The 21348-nt window shown below is 42.2% G+C and overlaps 1 protein-coding gene and 1 long non-coding RNA gene across 3 annotated transcripts; one reads left to right on the top strand and one right to left on the bottom strand.

Annotated features, from left to right (window-relative positions):
- LOC100751053 (placenta-expressed transcript 1 protein) lies at positions 1 to 11382 on the bottom strand. Its single transcript, XM_027412121.2, has 4 exons — positions 11106 to 11382; positions 6603 to 6804; positions 4469 to 4530; positions 1 to 1121 (listed from the first exon to the last, which is right to left on the bottom strand). The coding sequence occupies exons 1-4, from the start codon at positions 11290 to 11292 to the stop codon at positions 949 to 951; spliced, it is 624 nt and encodes a 207-aa protein (XP_027267922.1). The 5' UTR covers positions 11293 to 11382; the 3' UTR covers positions 1 to 948.
- On the top strand, positions 3767 to 19615 carry LOC103160923. 2 transcript variants are annotated; one of them, XR_004769613.1, is made up of 6 exons: positions 3767 to 4557; positions 5590 to 9399; positions 11455 to 11575; positions 17118 to 17294; positions 18439 to 18528; positions 18606 to 19615. It is a non-coding gene; the product is annotated as an uncharacterized LOC103160923 (long non-coding RNA). The 2 variants fall into 2 exon arrangements; XR_003484740.2 differs by having other exon boundaries at positions 18439 to 19615.
- The last annotated feature ends 1733 nt before the right edge of the window (positions 19616 to 21348 follow it).

Raw genomic sequence — 21348 nt, 5'->3', positions numbered from 1 at the left:
TCTGTGAAACATTTTCTTTATTAATGATTGATGAGGGCAATGCCACCCCTGGGTGGGTGGTCCTGGAAGGTATAAGAAAGCAATTATTAAGGAAAACTTTATTTATTAACAGGCTTACTGCCGAAATATTTTTTGGTTTTACATTGTATGATAAATATTACAAGTATTTTTTTTCTCATTTCTTGGTTAAAATTACCATCAAGGAAGAAGTAACCAGTTTTGACTCGTTACAAAACAAAATTGAGATAAATTAACCCTTGAACACACACACACACACACACTATTTCATTCCTATTTTTAAAAACATAAACAAATTTGAGTAATACTTTATATTTTATCACTTATTTAAACCTTATCATTCAATTTAACACATTCATTGTTCTTGTTCAATGAATCGTTTATTTGACTTAGGGAAAAAAACCATGTGTCCTGTTATTGGCTCCTTAGACAGATTTCATATACTTCTGCTCTTCAAAACCTGCTGGTCCCGGCACAATGGGAATCTACTAACAGCCACGGGACTATCTATCACTCATTCCTTTTTTCCTTCAGTCACAGAAGTCACAGAAGTTCTTTGTAACCTGAGTAGATTTGGCCAGAAATCTGAAATCATCTTGAAAGCAAAGAAGGATCCCTCTCCCCACCACAAACCCAAGAGGCTCATGGGAATCCTTTGGCAATAAACAGAAGTTCAGATTGACTGTCAGCATGTAAAATTGAGAGTCAGAACTAGGCTGGCCTAAGTATTTACAAAAAGAAGAATTTGTGCCCTGAAAGATCCAGGCAAACGTTTGTGTCCCTCAAAGAGTGTCACAGGTACCTGTGGTCAGAGGTGGTGGAGTTGTACGCTGAGGACATAAAAACCTTCATTCACACGTTTAAGCACTGGCCTGGAATTAGCTTTGGGAGGGTGATCTGTAGGTTGGAGATTTGCTTCTCCCGTTTGCTCTAGAAGAGGAGTTTGCTGATGAGAAAAACAAGCAGGATGTGGAAGGCACCTGCGAGGGGGCTGCCGAGAGCATTGACAGCCAGGCTTTTGGCTGTGGTCCTGTCTGTAGTCATGGCTGTGGTTTGGTTGGTCTCAGAAATCTCAGGGGTGGGGTTAACGGTTACAGGTGTTTCTGGGGGGAAACAAAAATCAAAGAAACAATGTTATTAGAGCTTTGTTAGGAGGTGGGTAGGCACTAGAAAAAGGCTGGCAAGATGGCTCAGCAGGTAAAGGTACTTGTCATGAGTTTACTTTCTTGTGAAGGTGGAAGATGAGAACTGATCTTAAATTGTTATCCTCTGACCTTCACACACAATTGCACACCGTACACACACAATAATAATAGATTTTTTTTTCCAGAACAGTAAAGCCAGAGATCATGAGCAAAAACCAATCAATATTCCTTCAGTACCATGTGGGGGAGGGAGCTGTAGGCAGCTAGAAGGTTCAGACTGTTAAATAATAAAAATAGCTAAGCTTCGATCATTAAGGTCTGCATGGTCTTTTCTCCTTCATTTTATTTTGCATCTTTACTTTTTAAATGTGTACAGTTGTTTTGTCTGCATGTACGTATGTGTGTCACATGCATGCGGTGCCCTTGAGGCTAGAAGAAGGTGTCAGGTTTCTTAGGACTGGAGTCATGGATAGTTGTGAGGGCCATGTGGGTGCTGGGAATTGAACCTGGGTCTTCTGGGAGAGCATCCAGTGTTTTTAACTGCTGAGCTGAGCCATCTCTCTAGCACCTACATAGTCTGTTGAGATGAGAAGACCCACAGAATTTATAAAACATGAATTTTTCATTGGTTAGGTAGTGCGCCATCAAATATCTTCATACTCTTAACTCTAGTGCAAACATGGCCCAATATAGTACAATTTATAATTTTCTTCCTAATTCCAAGACATTGTGAGAACTCAGTGTTGTGTAGAACCAATAACAGTGACCTCTGTCTTCATATTAGTGAGAGATACCCTATCTAGATAGGTATATAGAGATACCCTATCCAAATCCTTGACTGTTTCTCGGGCTTGCCAGGCCATTTCTCTTGTAGGTTCTGGCCAGACACTGGTTCTCAGCCATTTTCTATTAGAGAAGCAAAGAGAGCCACGCCTCCACTCCCAGGGACTTATCTGATACCAGGAAACCTGGAGCTTGGAGCTCAGACACTTCAAAAGTGTCTCACCCTTAGCTGGGAGTGGGGCCTAGAACCCCAGCCCTGGGTAGAAGGGCACTTTCAGGGGAGGGCAGAGACAGGAGAATTGTTGGGGCTTGTTGGTCAACAGCATAACTGAAAATGGGAAGCTGTAGGCTCAGCGAGAGCCCCTATCTTTAGTCATAAGAAAGACAGCCATAGAGGAAGGTATAGGATGTCTTCCTTTGTTCTTCCCATGTATACCTGCATGTTTGTGCATGCTCATGTGCGCTCTCTCTCTCTCTCTCTCTCTCTCTCTCTCTCTCTCTCTCTCTCTTTCACACACACACACACACACACACACACACACACACACACACACACCCACCTTTCTTCTCCTTTAAAACTTGGCAACAAGAGAAGAAAGAAAATGTCCCAGGCCTGCTTGGGGGATACCCTCCTGCTCTGAGACCGTGTCTTTCCAGATTTTCTTCAGGACAACTGTTTCCCTGACAGTCCATGCAGCCAGGGAGCAGAGGAGAGCCATATTCTTCCCCTTTGCTTTCATTCTCTTGTTTGGTTTGAGAGAAGAGTCTTACTCTGTATATCCCAGGTTGGCCTTGAAATTGTGACCATCAGGTTTAGCTCCTAATTGCTGGGAACACAGGTGCACACTACCACTCTGGGCCTTTCCTTTGATTTTTAAACTGTATTTTGATAGGCTAGAGCTAAGGGGTCCTGATCAGAAATAAATATTTCCTGCTCCGTTAGACTTTCTGCAAGTGTTTTTCTCAAAAAATGTCCTTGAGGGAAAACATAACCTCACAGAGGGAAAGCCACCAAGGAAACAGCTGAGACTGTCGTGTAATAGTTTGATTAGGCATAAGCATGTTAAAACTTGTTGTTGGAAATAATTATTCTATTGGTGCATTTTGTAGTAGATAACTTACAGGAAAACCAGCAACATACTGCCTGTCTTTCCTGAGACTCCTGAGAGAAACTAATAGTTCTTGTTTCTCTCTCTCTCTCTCTCTCTCTCTCTCTCTCTCTCTCTCTCCCATGCTGGATTTGAATCCAAGGCCTCACACATGCTTTTGGCTGAATCTTACATTTAAAAACTGCATTAAAATGATCTCGTTAGTTTTAATGAAAGTCTAAGAAAAGTAGAAAGACATGTAAGATTCAGATTTGGAGTCCTCCCTCTGCTCCGGACATTCTCTGTGTCCTTAGGTTAAGTTGACTATCCTTTCTGAAGCTCAGTTTGGAATACTTTGGCTTCTTACAGAGAAATAAGAGAAAAGGGAATAGAGAAAGCATGGATGAGGAGTCCAGGGAAAGTGTGAGCCTGGGGTCTGTACCCCGTGGAAAGCTGGTGGAAATGCCTGGTGATGGTGAGAGTGGCTGCGGCTGTTAGGAACTCATGAAAGAGCTGTGGAGATGGCTTAGTTCGTGAAGTTCTTTTGCTCAGTTGTGAGGACCTGAGTTTGATATCCCCAAACCCCAAAATTCCAGGTGTGGTGGCACATGTTTGTAATCACAGCACCAGAGAGGCCAAGAAGGCAGATCCCTGGAATCACTGGCCAACCATCCTACTTTTAAGTCCCAGGCCGGTGAGAGACCCTGTGTTTTAAAACAAAGTGCAGTTTACAACTGACCTCCATAAGCTTGAATATATTCATATGCATGAACATATGTGAGTGTCTGTACACACTTGTGCTCACACACACACACACACACACACACACACACACACACACACACAAAATAGGAAGAAAACTCATGAAAGGGTCAGGATGCAGGCTAGAGACCATGCACTTTCTTAGCTTCTGCCAAGCTACTAAGGTCAATCTACCTTTTGCAAAAGAAAACAAAAAACAAAAAAGAACAAAAACCAAAAAAAAAACAGCTAACAAGAACTCATGACATTATTGACATTTCTGTGATACCAATTCTTTTTTTATAACTAGTGTCCTCCATCCCTCATGCTGCAAAATTCCCTAGAAAATTTTTTGGTTAAAGTTCACCCTATGAGAAAGCCTTGTGTGAGTTTCTGAGTGGAAACTGAGAGTAATGTTGCTTTTTCATATTGATGCCTATCTAGTACTGAACAGAAATAGTTCCCAATTGAAGCAGGTTTGGAGCCACAGGTGACCATAGGGATTTCTGAAAAGTTACACAAATCTTGGAGAGGGCTTTTGTTTTCCATATGGGATAAAACAAAAGATTGGGAAAATCTCACATTAGGTTCTAGGATGGTAGGGAACTTGGCTGATATGTAGGTAAAATAATTGTCCAGACTGCTTGAGTTTACTGGCAAAGAAATACACAAAGAGTTTGGAACAGAACTTACTTTGCTCTCCCAGGTTCACAGATGTCATTGCAGCTGTTCCATTGCCGGTAGCTAAGAAGACACTGCAGGGCAAATCAGTAAGAGAAATGGTGAGGACCTAATCTGTGGAACGCACAAGCTATGTCTTAGCCTTTTGGGACCACCCCTTCCCATTAATCCTTTTGAATTTACTTTTTATATGGCACAATAAGCTGATCATTAAATATCGACCTAGTTCATATTGACTTGACTAACTCCTCCAGGGTTCTTAATTCCAAACAGCTCTCTCGTCTCCCATCCCCACTAGCTTCTTCATTAGGAATTCCCCACAGGCTGGTACACATCTTTGTCCCTTGTTCAAGAGAGTCTCTTTGTCTGTAATAACTTCTCTGGTAATATCTGTCCAGAAATTCAACGATATCCTTCAAGTCCAGTCTCCCTATAGCTAACCCTGACAGATCTCCCACCTTTTGTGAAATTGAATTGCTATGGGCTTCTCTACCCACTAGAGGGCTGACTTCCGGAGGGCAGGCTCTGTTTTGAATAATGCCTGACATACTGTAGATATTTAATATTCATGAAATGATCCACAGATCTCATTCTGTTGTCACTAACTCAGTGGATCCATTATAACATTAGTCCCTCGTCTATACATCCAGCAAGTCACTCATGAAAGGACACAGTCTGTATGCCAGTCACTGTGCTTGGCAGTGAACCCAACAGTCATGGCATTTGTAGTGCCTTCAGAGACAGATTTCAATGAATATCCAGATAATTAGTTAATGAGTCAGCTGCAGTTGTGATGAGTGTGATGAAGCAGAGGAAGGCTGGAAAGCGTGCAGCAGAGCTCTTTCTGAATCTACATGTTGGGGAAAGCAGAGGAAGCATTTCACCTCATTCTTACATGTGTGGGTCCTGTTTCCCAAGCTCACTGTAAACCTGACAGGCCAAGACCTCTGGTATCCCTTTTGTATCCTACTCAGCACAATGGTATTCCTTGTGTCTCCCTTCCCTTGAGTCAGCCTTACTGATCAAGGCCATGTATACATTATGAACAAGCAAAGAGGCTAGTGTATCATAGTAAATGTGCAAGTGAGGATGGAGACTGCCCTGCTGATGGGATTGTGCTGTTTCCCCTGCAGATTGCTGTTGCTGTGTCACTGCAGACTGTACCTGCTAATACATCGAGTGTGGTCGACGTCCCTACTCTAAGTAGAACTAGCTGGCTTCTAAGCAACTGTTGCCATGGTAGGATTGGTAGTAGTAGTTCCCTTTGGGTTCTGCTTTCATTTATCACTCTATGGAAACAATAGTTCCTCCTCTAAAGTCAATGAAGGCTGGCTAGGTCCAGAGTGTGGCAAGAGAGGGAAGAATGGCTTGACAGCATCACCAGCTTCCACAGACAAGGATGCTACAGTGGACATGGCATGCCAGGGTTACCCTTTCAGGAGCGTTAAGTTTTTCACAACACTTGGTTTCTAAAGTCAATGTAGTATCGGGCCCTCAGAGTGAGAGGCATCTGTTGTGGAAGAATAATGCCGGCCTCCTCTAGGTGGTCTCTTCTCAGAACCTCAGGGCATCCATTTATTATGACAGAAGGAAACTACTGTGTGTGCTCACTGTCACACTTCCTCTTAGCTACCCGTTTCCAAAATGAGTGTATGTTTTACAGATGATTTTTCACTAGATTTACATATACTGTGTGTGTGTGTGTGTGTGTGTGTGTGTGTGTGTGTGTGTGTGTGTGTAAGTAGAAGGGGACTATTTACAAGAAGGAAGAAGATAACTGAAGGAAAGGGGGAACAAGAGGAGGTAGTGGGGTATGAAAATAAGAAAATCTATTATTTTGTATGATAACAAGTTTTTGTTTTTTTTTTTTTTAAAGATTCACCAGTTTGAATATGGGGAACTTGAAAGAATATCCCAGTCTTCCTGATTATGTTGAGCACTGTGTATTGAGGGGTGTGTGTGTGTGTGTGTGTGTGTGTGTGTGTGTGTGTGCAAGAAAAGTACAACAAAGGAAGGCAGGGTAGAAAAGAAGAGCAGCTGCTGGGTTCTCCACCCATAGTCTAGTTTTAGTCCTTGGTTAATGTGAAACTGTATAAACCTGTTATAAAAATTGAAATGCCCAAAGTGAAATACAATCAATCCTTACTGCAGGTTGACTTTAGTCATATCCTCAGAATTAGGAACTATCCACGTTGCCTGGAAGCCAGAACTGTCTGAGGGTGTCACGCGATATAGGACACTGCTGTCATTGCATTCCTGAGTTGCTCCAACCCAGGAACCCACGGGCTTGTTCTGGTTCACTGCTTTCAGAATCACGGCACTGACGGAACTGTTCACGTGAACCAACACTAGGAGGAAAGAACAAGGAAGCAGTTAGTGTGAGCCAAGCAGAACCAAAACGAAGTGTGAGCAGAGGAAGTCACAGAGTGTGGGCAGCATGGTCCTATTGCTGTAAAAGATATTGAAGATGACCTAGACGAAAGTACAAAGACACCAACTGGGGACCAACCCAGTGTGTCGCACACCTGTAGTTCCAGCATTTGGGAGGTGGGGATGGAGGATCATGAGTTCAGTGTCCTCTTCAGCTACGAAAAAGTTTAAAGCCAGCCTGGGCTTCAGATGATTTTAATATTCTTCTTCATGCTTGTATTTCATTTTCCAAATAGTCCACAGTGAAAGGCGGTGAAGAGTCCGATCACCTCCTGGCCCTGGTTCTGCTGCAGTCTAGGGGGCAAATTCTAAGAGCACATAGCTTAACCTCTCCTCAAAGATAAGTAACCCTGAAAAAGTTAGGAGGTCTCCTAGGAAGTACTTCATGGATACAGAAGAGTATTGTTGCTAAGTAAAAGCAAAGCCTTGCTCCTGACCCCAGAACAACTGCTCTCTTGGTCTCGGTTGTTGAAGGTGAGGATGGGGGTAGGACAGTGGTTGGGGTAGGGGTGTGACAATGAGGTCTGGGCCAAAATCCTATTCTAAGGACCAATCAACTAACCCCTTAGGGGTCTTCTCTAGTCAGCTGAGGACTGTGACCCAGCCTGTCTACCCTTACAGGGATCTTGCAAACCTTTGTTAATTTCAACATGAGGATATTTCATTTTCTCTGGTTTTCTCTCCTAGAAGAGCCAGCATGAGTAAATGCTTCAATACTGGGGTGTCTCAGTCATCTGAAACTCCTCCACAAAGCAAAGCAGGGGCTCATGTAGCATAGCAGTTCGATAGTCATAGATCTTCATCCTGGGTCTAGTACTTAGGAGCAAGGCAAGTCACCTGTGGGCCTTGGTTTCTTCTTGCTCAGTGGTCACTGTGTACAGTTTTTTTTTTTTTTTTTTGAAACAGGATCTTGTCCCAGGCAAAACTCAGGTATAGCTGAGGATGACCTTGAACTCCTGATTCTCCTGCTTCTATGTCTTGTGTACAGGCATTACAGGTGTGTACTGCCATGCCTAGTTTATGAAATACCAGAAGTTGTTATGTTCTAGGCAAGCACTGTACTGATTTTTTGTAAGTTCCCACTTTGTTGCTCTGGGTCTGGAGAACAATGACATTATCCCTCATTGTCTGGGATGATGCTACCTGTCAGTAAAGGCTCCTGAGAGGATTGAAGAAAAGATGCTAACACGTGGTTCATATTGGACAAATTGTGAGTGTTATTACTAATTATATTTCAGCACATTATAATTCATTGGCCTAGTTGCTTGCCAAGAAGGTCAGCTGACCCAAATCCCATAAGTCCTGACTCATTCAGAGAGGTGCTGGCTTTTGTCCTACATTTTTGCACCCTGGTGGGGCAGAAGGTGATGCACAACAGTGTCATTTAGTAGATAAGAGAGTCATCAATCCTCTTAGCTCTCCAAGGATGTTTTCTTGACTGTTCCTTTTTCTGCTTTTCCCCTTTTGCTGTGGGTTTATGCCTTCCTTTCTTTCTTCCTAAGCACAGGCATTCTCTGGAATTGTGACCTCAGTCTCTCCCTCAGCAGTGACCAGACCAGACTTCCTCACATAACAAGTGGGAAGTGCGCCCTCCTATCTAGAGAATCGAAACATTTCCACTTTCACATTCCTGCCTCTTCCTTGTCAGTGACAGTATTCAGGACCCCAAGAGCCTAGCCTCCCTCTTCAGTCCACATTCCACTCTAGAGACAGCAGCTGGTTCCCTTCCCCCCTCCCCCTCCCCTTCTCCCACCCCCAGCTGCTCTGCAAGTGCACCTGGCTCCAGTCTGACCCGCACCTGGGCCTAGTGTTTGTTCGAATCTGGATGCTTGTCTGGAGCCTTCCTTTTCTTTTACCATTCACCCAGTCCCTATTTAGACACCCAGATCTTGCTCACATCCCTCCTCGGGACTAAGCCCTCTTTTCCCCTCATACCTGAGATATTGATACCTTGTTTATAGGTTTTTATATATTTTAGATTATATTTTATGGTTTCTTTGGTGTCAGTATCTAGGCAGCCCAGTGTTTGGCACGAAACAACTACTTTTGATTGATCCTAAGGCCCTGCATCAGGCAGGGAGGCGGATGTAAAGTTGGTGGTAGAGTGTTTGTCTAGTGTGTTTGAGGTCTTGGATTCTGTCTCTAGCACTTAAAAAAAAATCCTGTATTCAATGGAGTACAATGCCCTTAAAGCTGGAAAGTTCAGGGAGTAATAAATTACATCCTTCTTGTCCGTAGAAGTGAGCAATGAGGCAGGGGGTGGCCTAGTATAGTCAGTTGTAATGTAAATATTGCTTCTTCCCTGAGCAGGTCCAGGGAAGGTGCGCTGGGGTGTTGGCTACACTGAAGCTGTCTCTGGGGGTCTACCAAGCCATTTGTGCATAGATCATCAATGCTGACACAACGCTGAAGTGGAAAAAGATTTCAAGTCCACACGAGAAGGCAGCTGACCTGGTGTTTATTCGGGTCTCAGAAGGTCTGAGTCCTGGCCATGGCATTCTACAGTGGCACTGGTAAATGGTTCTTTGTAACTGTAGGGGTGGAATTCGGCCTCTCATCCCCAAGGACAGAGGATTTCTGACCTTCAATTTAAAGTATGACTCAGAGCTACCTCAGGGCTCGAACACTTTCTGGTTTGAAATGGAATCTGATGAAGAGCAAAGCAGGTATAGGCATTCAAGGAAGTGGAGTTCTTTTCCCTTTCCCCGAGGCTACAGGAACTGTTGTGGTTGCCCTTCCTCCCTTCTCCCCATTGTCTTGTGGTTTCCCCCTCCTGCCTCACTCTGCTAAGAAAGGCTCCCAACGTGTTCATCTCCTCTTCCCTCAGTAGACTTCTTGTTCTCCCATTTCAGCAGCAGACCTGTCTCCTGATTTGCCATTTTACATGAGAGGCCTGTAGTCACATTAATGAATTCACACACACACACACACACACACACACACACACACACACACACACACACACACACACCCCTAGTATTCATCTTGAATTACAGACTTATCTCCCCTGTTCTGGTATGAAAAGACCCACTTCTCAAGGGAGCAAGGCACAGTCCTGTTACAGCAGGAGCACTTGCTTAGGGACAGCCCCCAGGAAACATAAGAGACAAGCAGGATGCCTTTGGGAAGCCAGGGCATGGTTAAGGCTGGTTCCCGAGTACGGCTGGCCATAACCAAGGTGGTCTCTGCAAGATTTGCTTAGATTTTTTAAGAAAGAAAGGGCGACATCTGTGATAAGAAGGGTGACTCTTGGCTGAGTTCCTTAGGATCAAATATTAGTTCTGTTACATTCTAGTGATCTTGGTAAAGATTTTGACTTCTATATGCCTCCTTTTTCTCCCTCTGTAAAATGGAGGTTAATAATCGAATTTTCCCTTAGAGCAAAAGGTAGCTCACGGTAAGACTTAGCATTATAATGTGGCTGTACATCCAGATCCACTATTTCCATAGCTCTGTGACCGGAGCAAGTCACCCAGCATCAGTGTCTGTCTGCTCTGTGTGCACACACATACACACATCCTGAGAGAACATATGCTATAATAATAACAAATTTAAAAAATAAATTGAACATTAAAAAAAAGAATGAAGAAAGCTAGGTAGAAACCATTTCCCTTGACTAATAGGTTTGACTAATTAGAATGCTTACTCTTTAACTTGTAGGTTTGTTGAATCCCGAAAGCGATTATGAAATACTTTCCAGATCTCTCTTAAGAAAAACATTAGGTTAAGATTGAATAGCTAAGGGCCAGGGAGCGTCTGCCACTTGTGGCAGTGACTCCCCAGCAAGTCATTTAACATGTCTGCACTCTGGCTCCTCAAGTATAAGGTGGGCTACTACTGATGTTTTCCTCCAGCTCACATGCTCTTTCCCATGCACTAAATGCAGACCACCCTGGCTGGTGGCCTGCAGGGTGCAATCATTTTGTTAAGACCACAATGAAATTCCTCAAAATAACACAATATCCCTTTAACACAGCCCAGGTGTGATCTGGCTGGGGCTCAGTTAATCGGCGCACTGGGGCGCACTGGGGCACATTGGGGCTTTATACCATTCTCGGTTCAGTTATGGACAGGAAACTGCAGAAATAGTTCTTCCAATCCACTCTCATGTCTTAATCAGCCCTCCTCATTTCCTGTTCTGTTCACACACACATTGAGGGCAGGAAGGAGGGGTATGTTCTGAGAACAAAGGACAGCAGAGTGAATGGCTTAGACTCACCTGTGTAGGTTATGTTCTCACCAGAGCTCCCGGCCACCGTAATGCTGACTCCCAAGTTGTCGCTGGTGGAGATTGTATCAAAGACCATGCAGGGGTCATTATAACTTGCAGACAAGGCAGGAGAAAAGCACAGAGCCAGGCACAGAAACAGCCCCAGCTGTGGCAGCAAGGAACGGAGCACAGCCATTGTAGTGGTTGGCTTGTTGGCTGGGCCTTGCAGTAGTAAGACAGAGCAGGAGTGCCGACTCTCCGGTTTATATGCTGTGGGGCCGGAGCTTCTGGGTGAGGTCATGTATGCAAATCTTCCCCCTCCCTCCTGAAATTACTGTCTTCTGGAATTTGGCCCAAGACATCACCAGGAATGAATCACCAGCCTCCACCAATTCCAGTTTTGCTCAAGAAGAGGACTAGACAAACTCTTGTGCATGTCCCTCACCTCAACACCTGACAGCTGAAGCAGTAGAGAAGTGGTAAGCTTTGAAGTGGAAGTCCACAGTTGAATAATTCTCACATAAGTGGTCTGTTTGGAAGCTCTGCCTTTCTCTGCAGAAACTCAGGCACGGGTGCCATTCTTATCGCAGAACACCGCATAGACTTCCCTGATGCTCCTCCAATTTCCAGTTCATCTCATTACTAGCCTAGAGCTGGAAGGACTGTCTAGATATTTGCTTACTTGTTTTTTAATTACATTTGTTGATTTGTGTTGGGGTTGGAGAGATAGGAGGATGCACAGGCCACAGTGTATATATAGGGGTCAGAGAACAACTTTTGGGGGTCATTTCTTTCCTTCCATTTCATGGGTCATTAGGATTGAACTCAGGTTTGGTGGCAGATGCCGTTAGCCATTAATGCATTCCAGGCTTGCTTTGAGTTCTCTGTGCATGAAGATGACCTTGAATTTCTTCAAAAATATAATCTTTATTTTACTTATTTAATTTTTGAGGCAGGGCCTCATTGTGTAGCCTCAGCTGGCATGGAACTTGCAACATAGATCAGGCTGCCCTCTGACTCCGAGAGAACTGCCTGCCTCTGCTTCCTAAATGCTGGGATTAAAAGGTCTGTATGACCACACCCAAGATTGATTTTATTTTTAATTACTTGTTTGTGTGAGTGCCTGTGGGTCTGTGCTTGTCAGTGCAGTTACCCTGGGAGGCCAGAGGTCTCAGATCTCCTGGAACTGGAGTTATAGGCAGTTATAGCATGGGTTCTGGGCATGGACTGCCCTTCTACTGCAAGAGCAGTATGAGCTCTTAACCACCAAATCATTACTGCAGCCCAGAGCCTTGAATTTCATCATGCTTCAACATTCCAAGTTTTGGGAGTAGGGGGTGCACAATCACACCCAGTTTATATAGACACTGGGGATTGAATCCAGAGCTTCTTGCAGGCTAGGCAGGCACTCTACCAACCCAGGCACATCCCTTTTATTTTTATTTTATTTATTTGGAAAGGAACATATTAGGCCCTCATTGCTCCTGAAACTTCCCTCCACAATGCCAGAGCAGAGGGAAATTATTTGTAAAAGTTGAAAATTGTTTTTCATAGCCCCAGAACCCCCTAGAACTTTGTTATTTACTCACTGAAAGAAATGAGGGAGAAGTAGGTCACTTTGTGAGTAGAAAGGAAATAAAAATACTGTTGAACCAAGGCAACAGTTTTAAATTTTTTAGTTAGCTAATTTGTGAATGTACCCCCTTCCCTCTGTATGTAGATCCCAGGAGGATTTGTGGGATCTGTTATTTCCTTCCACCATGTGGGTTCTGGGTCTGGAACAAGGCCATCAAACTTGGCATCCAATCACCCTTTACCTGCTGAAGTGTCTAACAGGACCTGAACCACAATAACGGTTTTAAGTGTTCCTTCTAGAGAAACTTGTCGTCTTGGGGCAAGGACCTCCAAAATACCTGTTTAACATCAGCTGTGAGAATATTGGCAATAATGGTCAAAATGTGCTTTTTACAAACCTCTAGAAATTAACCAAAAGTTTTCCAATAATCCAGAAACATGTATTTAAAGAAAAAGAATGGCTTAATATTGTTGAAAACAGTGATGCTGAGGCACTTTAGCTTGTCTGGACCCACTCTCTAACCTCATCCCCATGGTGGCCACAGAAATTCACAATTTTACTATGTTGATTGTGGAGACCAGAAAACTAGTAGCTGATAGAAGGAGCCAGCATGGGATTGGGGTCTTCCAAAATAATTGAATCTCTGGTGTGATTATTGTCTGTGTGACCTCTCTGGAATCTGCTTGTAAAATTGCGTTCTTAGAACTTAAAATTATTTTGACTGGATTCAGAACTTTCTTGATGGACAGCTTTATTAATAGGGTGCTGGTCAAAGATAGTCGGGTTTTTTATAAGCATTGTCTTGAGGCAGTGATCCCATTTGGGATCAAGAGATTGAATTAAGAAAATAAAACCATAAAAAGATAATCATAGAGAGTTTTGAACGCTCCAACAAGTTCTTGGGAAGCTAAGTTGTTTGGGCGTGGTGCTGCATGTGACTAGGAAAGGACCAGAAAACCCCTCTCACCTTTGACACATGCTGACTCTCACAAACAGGAAGAGAAGGCTAATATTAGAGTCATAAAACTGCCCAGCTGACCACAGAAGCCATGCCCCAAATGTGGATGGATGTAGGGCATTCATTCAGCGAAGCCTGGAGCCATTCTTGGTTAAAATACTGAAGGAAATTTCTGTCTGCTCATGAGTCGGCCAGTAGGTTAACTAACCGGGGCCAGGCATGCTAAGGATCAGACTGTACAGATGAATTCAAGAAACTCAGGAACCAATAACAACAACAGCAGCAATAGACAACAGCTGCCCGAAGGGGGAGGGAATCTAGGTCCGGAGATGCCACATTTTTTGAGTGTTCAGTCTTCAACAAAGAGTTACAAGATGGGGGCAGGGAGTGTAGCTTCCCTGACAGAATGCATGCCTAATATACGTGAGACCTTGAGTTCGATTCCCGGCACTGAAAACCAACCAAACAAACAAACAGAACTACAGTACATATAACAAAAACAAAACCCCAAAATATGGCCCATAAAAAAGGAAAAATCGCTCAGTAAACTGAAACTGTAATTGAGGGAATCCAATTATTCTATTTAGTAGATAATATATTACTATATTGAAAGAATTAGGAAATGTGTCTAAAGAATTAAAGGAAGGTACATAAAATTGTGTCTCATCAGAGAGTAACAATAAAGAAACAGATATATTTTTTTAAATAGAGATCCAAAAATAAATTCTGCAGTTAAAATCCCAATAATAAATTAAATTAAATTAGTTTATTTTGAGATAGGATCTCACTTTATCGCCCTGGCTGCCCTCAACTTGCTATGTAGACCATGCTGGCCTCGAACTCATAGAGAGATCTACCTGTTTCTGCCTCCTGAGTGGTGGTGGTGGGGTTAAAGACATGCACCACCACAGGTAGTCCCTGTGCTGATTTGAATAGGAGTGGTCCCTGTTAGCTCCTGTATTTGAATGCTTGCTCATTAGACAGTGATTAGGAGGTATGGCCTTGTTGGAGGAAATGTACCACTGCGGGTACACAGCTTTGAGGTTTCAAATACTCAAGCCAGGCCCAGTGTCTCTCTCTTGCTGCCTGTCAATATGGATGTAGAATTCTCAGCTAATCTCCAGCCCCTGCCTGCCACCATGCTCCCCACCATGATGATAATGAACTAAACCTCTGAAACTGTAAGCCAGCCCCAATTAAATGCTTTCCTTTATAAGAGTTGGTCATGGTGTCTCTTTACAGCAATAGAACATTGACTAAGACAGCCTCTAATAATAAATTGTTTAAAAACTACTAAAATTGGACAACAGGTTTCAACTGGCTATACAAAGCATCAGTAAACTTTAAGATTGCTCAACTGAGTAAAGTTAACAAGAGGGATGCAAGTTAATAAGAGGAACAAAATAGTGTGCATATTCACACTTTCTGATTTTAAAACTTACTACAAAGCTATGATGAAACAGGATGGTAATGGCCTATGTTCAGCCATATAGATCAGTGGAATAGAAGTAATCCCCTGTGTTTATGAGCAGATGAGCTATTTAGTGTTTTCTGGTTCTTAAACTTATATCCAGGTTTTACACATGCTGGGCAAGTGCTATACCACTGAGTTAACCCTACCCAGCCCTGACCAATTGTTGTTCTAACAAAGGTAGCAATACAGTTCAATGGGGAAAAACAACTATTTCAACAAATATTAATAACTGGATATCCATATGCAGAAGAATGAGATTGAACCATATATAAATATTAACTCTTGATGGATCAAAGATTTAAATGTAACTATGAAACTTGTAGTACATGTATAACCTTCTGGCCTTGGTTGGAACAATGCCTCCTTAGATGTTCTGCCCAAGACAAAAGTAGGAAAAACAAAACAGAGCCCTATAAAAGAAAGTAAAAACATAGTTCACATGACTGGAGAAAATATTTATAAATCTTATGCCTGATAGAAATTGTGTGTGTGTGTGTGTGTGTGTGTGTGTGTGTGTGTGTGTGTGTGTGTGTTGATGGGCAAAGAGTTTGAATACTTTCTTCAAAGAGATAGCTGTGTTCAATATGCATGTGGAAGGACCCTCAGCAGCATTAGAGAAAGGCAAATGAAAACCACACTATCATCCCACACTACAGACACTACAATCAATGGTGCTGCCGAACTTGGGGGGTCACAACCTGTGCCCCAGGTCAGATCTGGCCATCCACCCTTGATGAGCCAATTAAAAAAGCTTGATTGACGTGGAGAACAGGAAAAGGAGATTGACTCAGTGTAGCCACGTTGGGAAGAGGGACAAGGAGATTCACCGACTCCTCAAATCTGTCCCCAGTGGGATCACAGTGACTAAACATCCCTTTCTGCTTTGTGCTTTTAAATTGTCTTACTGAGGAATCGGTGACTGGACCTGGATTTGGGCACAGATTGTAACCCCAAAATGGGTAACAATGTCTTGCTTGTTGGCATGGTATAGAGACTCTCCCCGGAACATTCATGCATTTCCAGCAGAAATATCAAATGGTGTGGCTGACATTCAAAAATGTTTGGCATTTAACCAGTTAAACTACTGTTTGGCCCAGGAACTCCAATCATGGGTATTCATCTAAAGGAATAAAAATGGCAACTCCCCACAAAAATCTCTGCAGGAGTGTTCATGGAAGCATTAATCCCAGTAGCCCCAAATCAACTCTGAATAAATAAACAAAATGCAGAATATTTTTACAATAGACTATTACTTAAAAGCAGGAATGAAGTATTGATCCACCCACTGTCAGTGGAGAAACCTTGGATAGGTCACACTTTGTAAAGTAAGCCGGACACAGAAGACCACATACTATATGATCTCACTTATGTGAAATGTCCAGAATAGGAAGTCTGCAGATACAGGAAGTGGTTGCCAGGGCCTGGGGGAAGGTGTGAAAGGGAAGTGAGTGCTAATTGGTTTGAGGCTTCTTTGGAAGTGATTTGGAAGTGTTCTGGAAACAGTGGTGATGATGTTGAAACCCTGAGAATGAAATAAAGATCATCGGAGTGAATTTTATGACCTGTGAATTTCAACTCAATATGCATTTTTATTTATAATGTGTGCTCTGTAGGTGAGCTGGGGCCAGGGGCCACAGTGTTGCTTCATATCCAGCTCTGTTTGTAACACTGGCTTTTATCCAACCTATGTAAACTTTAGTCTTCATATTTTGGCAGGGAGGTGAGGTGAGGTAGGGACTAGGAATAAACCCAGGGCCTTGAGCTTGCTAAGGATGGGGCCCTACCCTGAGCTACCCCTCCAGCTCAAGTCTCCTCTTCTGAGAATTGGGGTGATAAAACCAATTTTTATGAATACTAGATGAAAGTTATGTGTGATTTGTTTTGGAGAGTGGGGTAGGCTGTTAGAACAGTATTTTAAGCATTTTAAACAAGCTAATTTGATTTTTCTCGCTTTCCCACCTTCCCTTCCTTTCTCCTTTCTTCCCCCTCTTCCCCTCCCTCTTCCTTCTATAGAAAGTTTACCAATTGCTGCAGGCCTTCATCGGTCCCTCTGGGAAAGACCACTATCAAGGGACAGAAAGCATCTATCCTTTCAAGATCAAAGCCTAAAGTCTCTTAAATTCACCAGAAGTGGTCTGAAGCAGTCATTGCTGGTCCGAGGAGCCCTGGGGTTTTGACCTTGTCTCCTAAGTAAGTCAAAAGTGTGATCATGATGTGGCTAAGAGCACAGGCCTAAGCCAAGAGGCTGGAGTTAACCTGCCTGAATCTTTTGTCTGATTCCTACTAGAACACCGCATTTTCAGGAGGATGATAGATAGCCAGGTTTAAAGGAAATGATATAATATACTTGCTACAAAGTGAGGCCCTTTCTATGGTAGGGTTTTTTTTGCTTGCTTTTTATTTATATTTTTATTTTTTAACACCTTCGCAGGACACTGTGCTCACTCTAGGGAGAAGGGCTAAAGAGGAAGGGACCAGAGAGCCTCTTCTTTCAAGTCCATAGATGCTGATGCCTTACAGTGGTACATTAATGGTCTTGAGGACAACCTCTGTGCTTCAGGGGTAACAGTGGCAGCATTTTAGAAGATGCAGACTCTCCTTTTCATTGCCCAACAGAGTTCACTGTTAGATAACACATTAGGAAGTTCAACTTCGTCTTCCCCTGAGAAATAATTTTCATGTTGCTCCTTCATATCTGATTGAGGAGACAGGACAGAAAGATGAAAGAACTTGCCCTAAGCATAGACAAGTACATGGACCCTGGCCTCTTCCTAGTGGCCAGAGTTGTTCTACTGTGTAGCTCCCATACCATATAGCTCCTCTGGTGTATACCTCCCATACTGTATAGCTTCTTTATGATATAGCTGCATTGCTGTATAGATCCCGTATTATATATCCTATCTATGGTATAGCTTCCATATTATGTAGCTCCCATGTTGTATGGTATGGTTTCCATATTATGTAACTTCCATACTATATAGCTTCCTTACTGTATAGCATGACCATGATATAGTTCCATTACTGTATAGATTCCATATTGAATATGGTATAGCTTCCATATTATATAGCTCCCATATTTTATAGCTCCCTATGGTATAGTTCCCATATTATATAGCTTCCATACTATACAGCTTCTACAATGTGTAGCTTTCATACTGTTCAGCTTTCTTGGTTAGTTAGCATGAGTTTGCTCTGCTTAGCATTTTCTATTCAGATGTATCCAAAATGCAGCATATTTTAATTTGCCATGTGTGTGCTCTTGCCTAGCCTACTTGCTATTTGTGGGTCTTAAAGTTTACAGTTACCACAGTCAGTTGTTACATCTTTTCTCTAGGAATTCACTGGTCACTCTGCGCCTTCATTTTATGTGACTGTGCTTTAAGTGCACAGTGGGATGTACCTGATGCTGTACTTGGATGGTTGGGTATGTGCCAATGGTCCCTGGTTTGGTGTTGGGTGTTCGGTGAGCTATAGTGTCTATAGTCAATTATTGAATTCCAGGCTGGCCATACCTCCCAGAGACAGTCTGGAAAATTCTTCACTTGTCTTTGGGGAATGATAGAAACAAGAACAAAAATGGTAAGATTTAAAAGAGAAAACAAAATGTATTCTGTTAATTTGGAACTGACAACTTTTGACTGCCTTTAATTCTGGTCCCCTCCACCTTAACTTATCTGTATTTACCTTATAATAAATGGGATGTAATGTGGACAAGATATTCACACTCATAAGCCTGGTTTAGTCACTTCTCATCGAGCTTTACAGCATGGGGGAAGTTAGGGTTTTGTTCCCCAATACTTTACTGTGGAAAAAGCTGTGGGGAATTCCTCCCACCAACTTGTTTCAGCTTAACTTATTCTCAGAGTACTAATACATGCTAAAATAACCATGGGAGATGGAAGATTTAACAAGTGGATCCTCCAGGATGAAACTCAAGCCATTACATTTAATTTTTCTTATAAAAATTAAGATGTATCTCAGAACACATTGGTGACAAAAATAGTTGATCTACCAAGAAATCCATCTCTACCAAAACACTTTGGACTATGAGATAAACAAGACCTTACACTAAATTTTACAATAAAGGAGCTGGAAACCACATGGTGGCTCAAAACTACGTATAATTCCAGTTCTGGGTCTGATACCTTCTGACCTCTGCAGGCACCAGGCATCCATGTGGTGCACAGACATGTAAACATTCTCACAAAATAAAATAATTCTATAAGGAAGGTTTTACAACAAAGGAGGGGTTAAGGGAGGTGAGTGGATATGGTCAAATATATTGTATAAAATTCTAAAAAGAAGAAACTAAAGATATTTTAAAAATAAATTAAGTAAGCTAAGGCAAAACTGGAAAAGGTATTTCTAGCTTTGCTGTATTGCCTAATACAATATTGTATTTTATTGACAGTAGAAAGAAATCCTATCAGACCTGTACGGTAAGAATTTTGAGTCTCTAAAGAAAGAAATGAAAGAAGATACCAGAAAATGGAAAGATCTCCCATGCTCTCGGATAGGTAGGACCAACATAGTAAAAATGGCAATCTTGCCAAAAGCAATCTACCGATTCAATGTAATCCCCATCAAAATCCCAACACAATTCTTCACAGACCTTAAAAGAACAATTCTTAACTTTATATGGAGAAACAAAAGACCCAGTAGAGCCAAAACAACCCTGTACAATAAAGGAATTTCTGGAGGCATCACTATCCCTGACTTCAAGCTCTATTACAGAGCTATAGTCCTGAAAACAGCTTGGTACTGGCACAAAAATAGACAGGTAGACCAATGGAATAAAGTTGAAAACCCTGATATTGTCTCACACACCTATGAACACCTGATTTTTGACAAACAATCCAAATTTATATGATGGAATCAAGAGAACATCTTCAAAACAGACAAGCCATGCATGTTATAGTGTTTTTATATAGTTTACTTGTTATCATTAATTCATGATGATGCCACGCATTAAACTCTCATGTTCTCAGCAAAAAGCAATAAAAATAAAAATAAATATGCTATTTGAAAACAAAGCAATCTGCTTATAATGATCTGGACCTGAAATTGAATTTCTTTATATAAATCAGCATGAAGTCTTTTTTTGTGCCAGATGCTGTGTATGAGTCAGATTTTAAAGTTTAAATTAAAATGTATCTTGGTATCATCAGCCAGGTTTGACATGTTAACATTTTTTCCATGCACTGTTTAGCTCTCTCTCTCTTTACAAAATAAAGCTCTACAAGCTGGTTGTGGTGGGCCAAATGCACGCCATGCATTCTGTGCTTGAATGCCTATTACTACTTGTCCACTGCATAGAATAATCCAGTGAATCTGGTGGATCTTCACTGCCTGTTTTCCTTTGAAATAAAATCTGTCTGTCAAAACATCAAAAAAAAAAAAAATCTTCAACAAATGGTGCTGGCATAAATGGTTGCAGACATGTAGAAGACTACAGATAGACCCAAGCCTTTCACCCTGCACAAAACTTAAGTCAAAATGGATCAAAGACCTCAACATAAACCCAGCCACACTAACCCTATTAGAAGACAAAGTGGGAAATACCCTTGAATTAATTGGTACAGGAGACCGCTTCCTGAACATTACACCAGTAGCACAGACACTGAGATCAACAATTAATAAATGGGACCTCCTGAAACTGAGAAGCTTCTGTAAGGCAAAGGACACAGTCAGCAAGACAAAACGGCAGCCCACAGACTGGGAAAAGATAATCACCAACCCCAAATCTGACAGAGGGCTGATCTCCAAAATATACAAAGAACTCAAGAAGCTAGTCTCCAAAACACCAAACAATCCAATTAAAAAGTGGGGTACAGAACTAAATAGACAATTCTCAATAGAGGAATCTAAAATGGCTGAAAGACACATAAGAAAGTGTTCAACATCCTTAGCCATCAGGGAAATGCAAATCAAAACAACTCTGAGATAGCATCTTACTCCTGTCAGAATGGCCAAAATCAAAAACACCAATGACAATTTATGCTGGAGAGGATGTGGAGAAAGGGGAACACTTCTCCACTGCTGGTGGGAGTGCCAACTTGTACAGCCACTTTGGAAATCAGTATGGTGACTCCTCAAGAAAATGGGAATCAGTCTACCACAAAATCCAACAATTCCACTCTTAGGCATATACCCAAAAGAAGCACATTTGTACAACAAGAACATCTGTTCAACGATGTTCATAGCAGCACTATTTGTAATAGCCAGAAACTGGAAGCAGCCTAAA

This window comes from Cricetulus griseus, chromosome 4, assembly GCF_003668045.3.
Source record: "Cricetulus griseus strain 17A/GY chromosome 4, alternate assembly CriGri-PICRH-1.0, whole genome shotgun sequence".
In the NCBI taxonomy this organism is placed as follows: Eukaryota; Metazoa; Chordata; class Mammalia; order Rodentia; family Cricetidae; genus Cricetulus; species Cricetulus griseus.
This window is presented reverse-complemented; position numbering and strand designations above follow the sequence as displayed.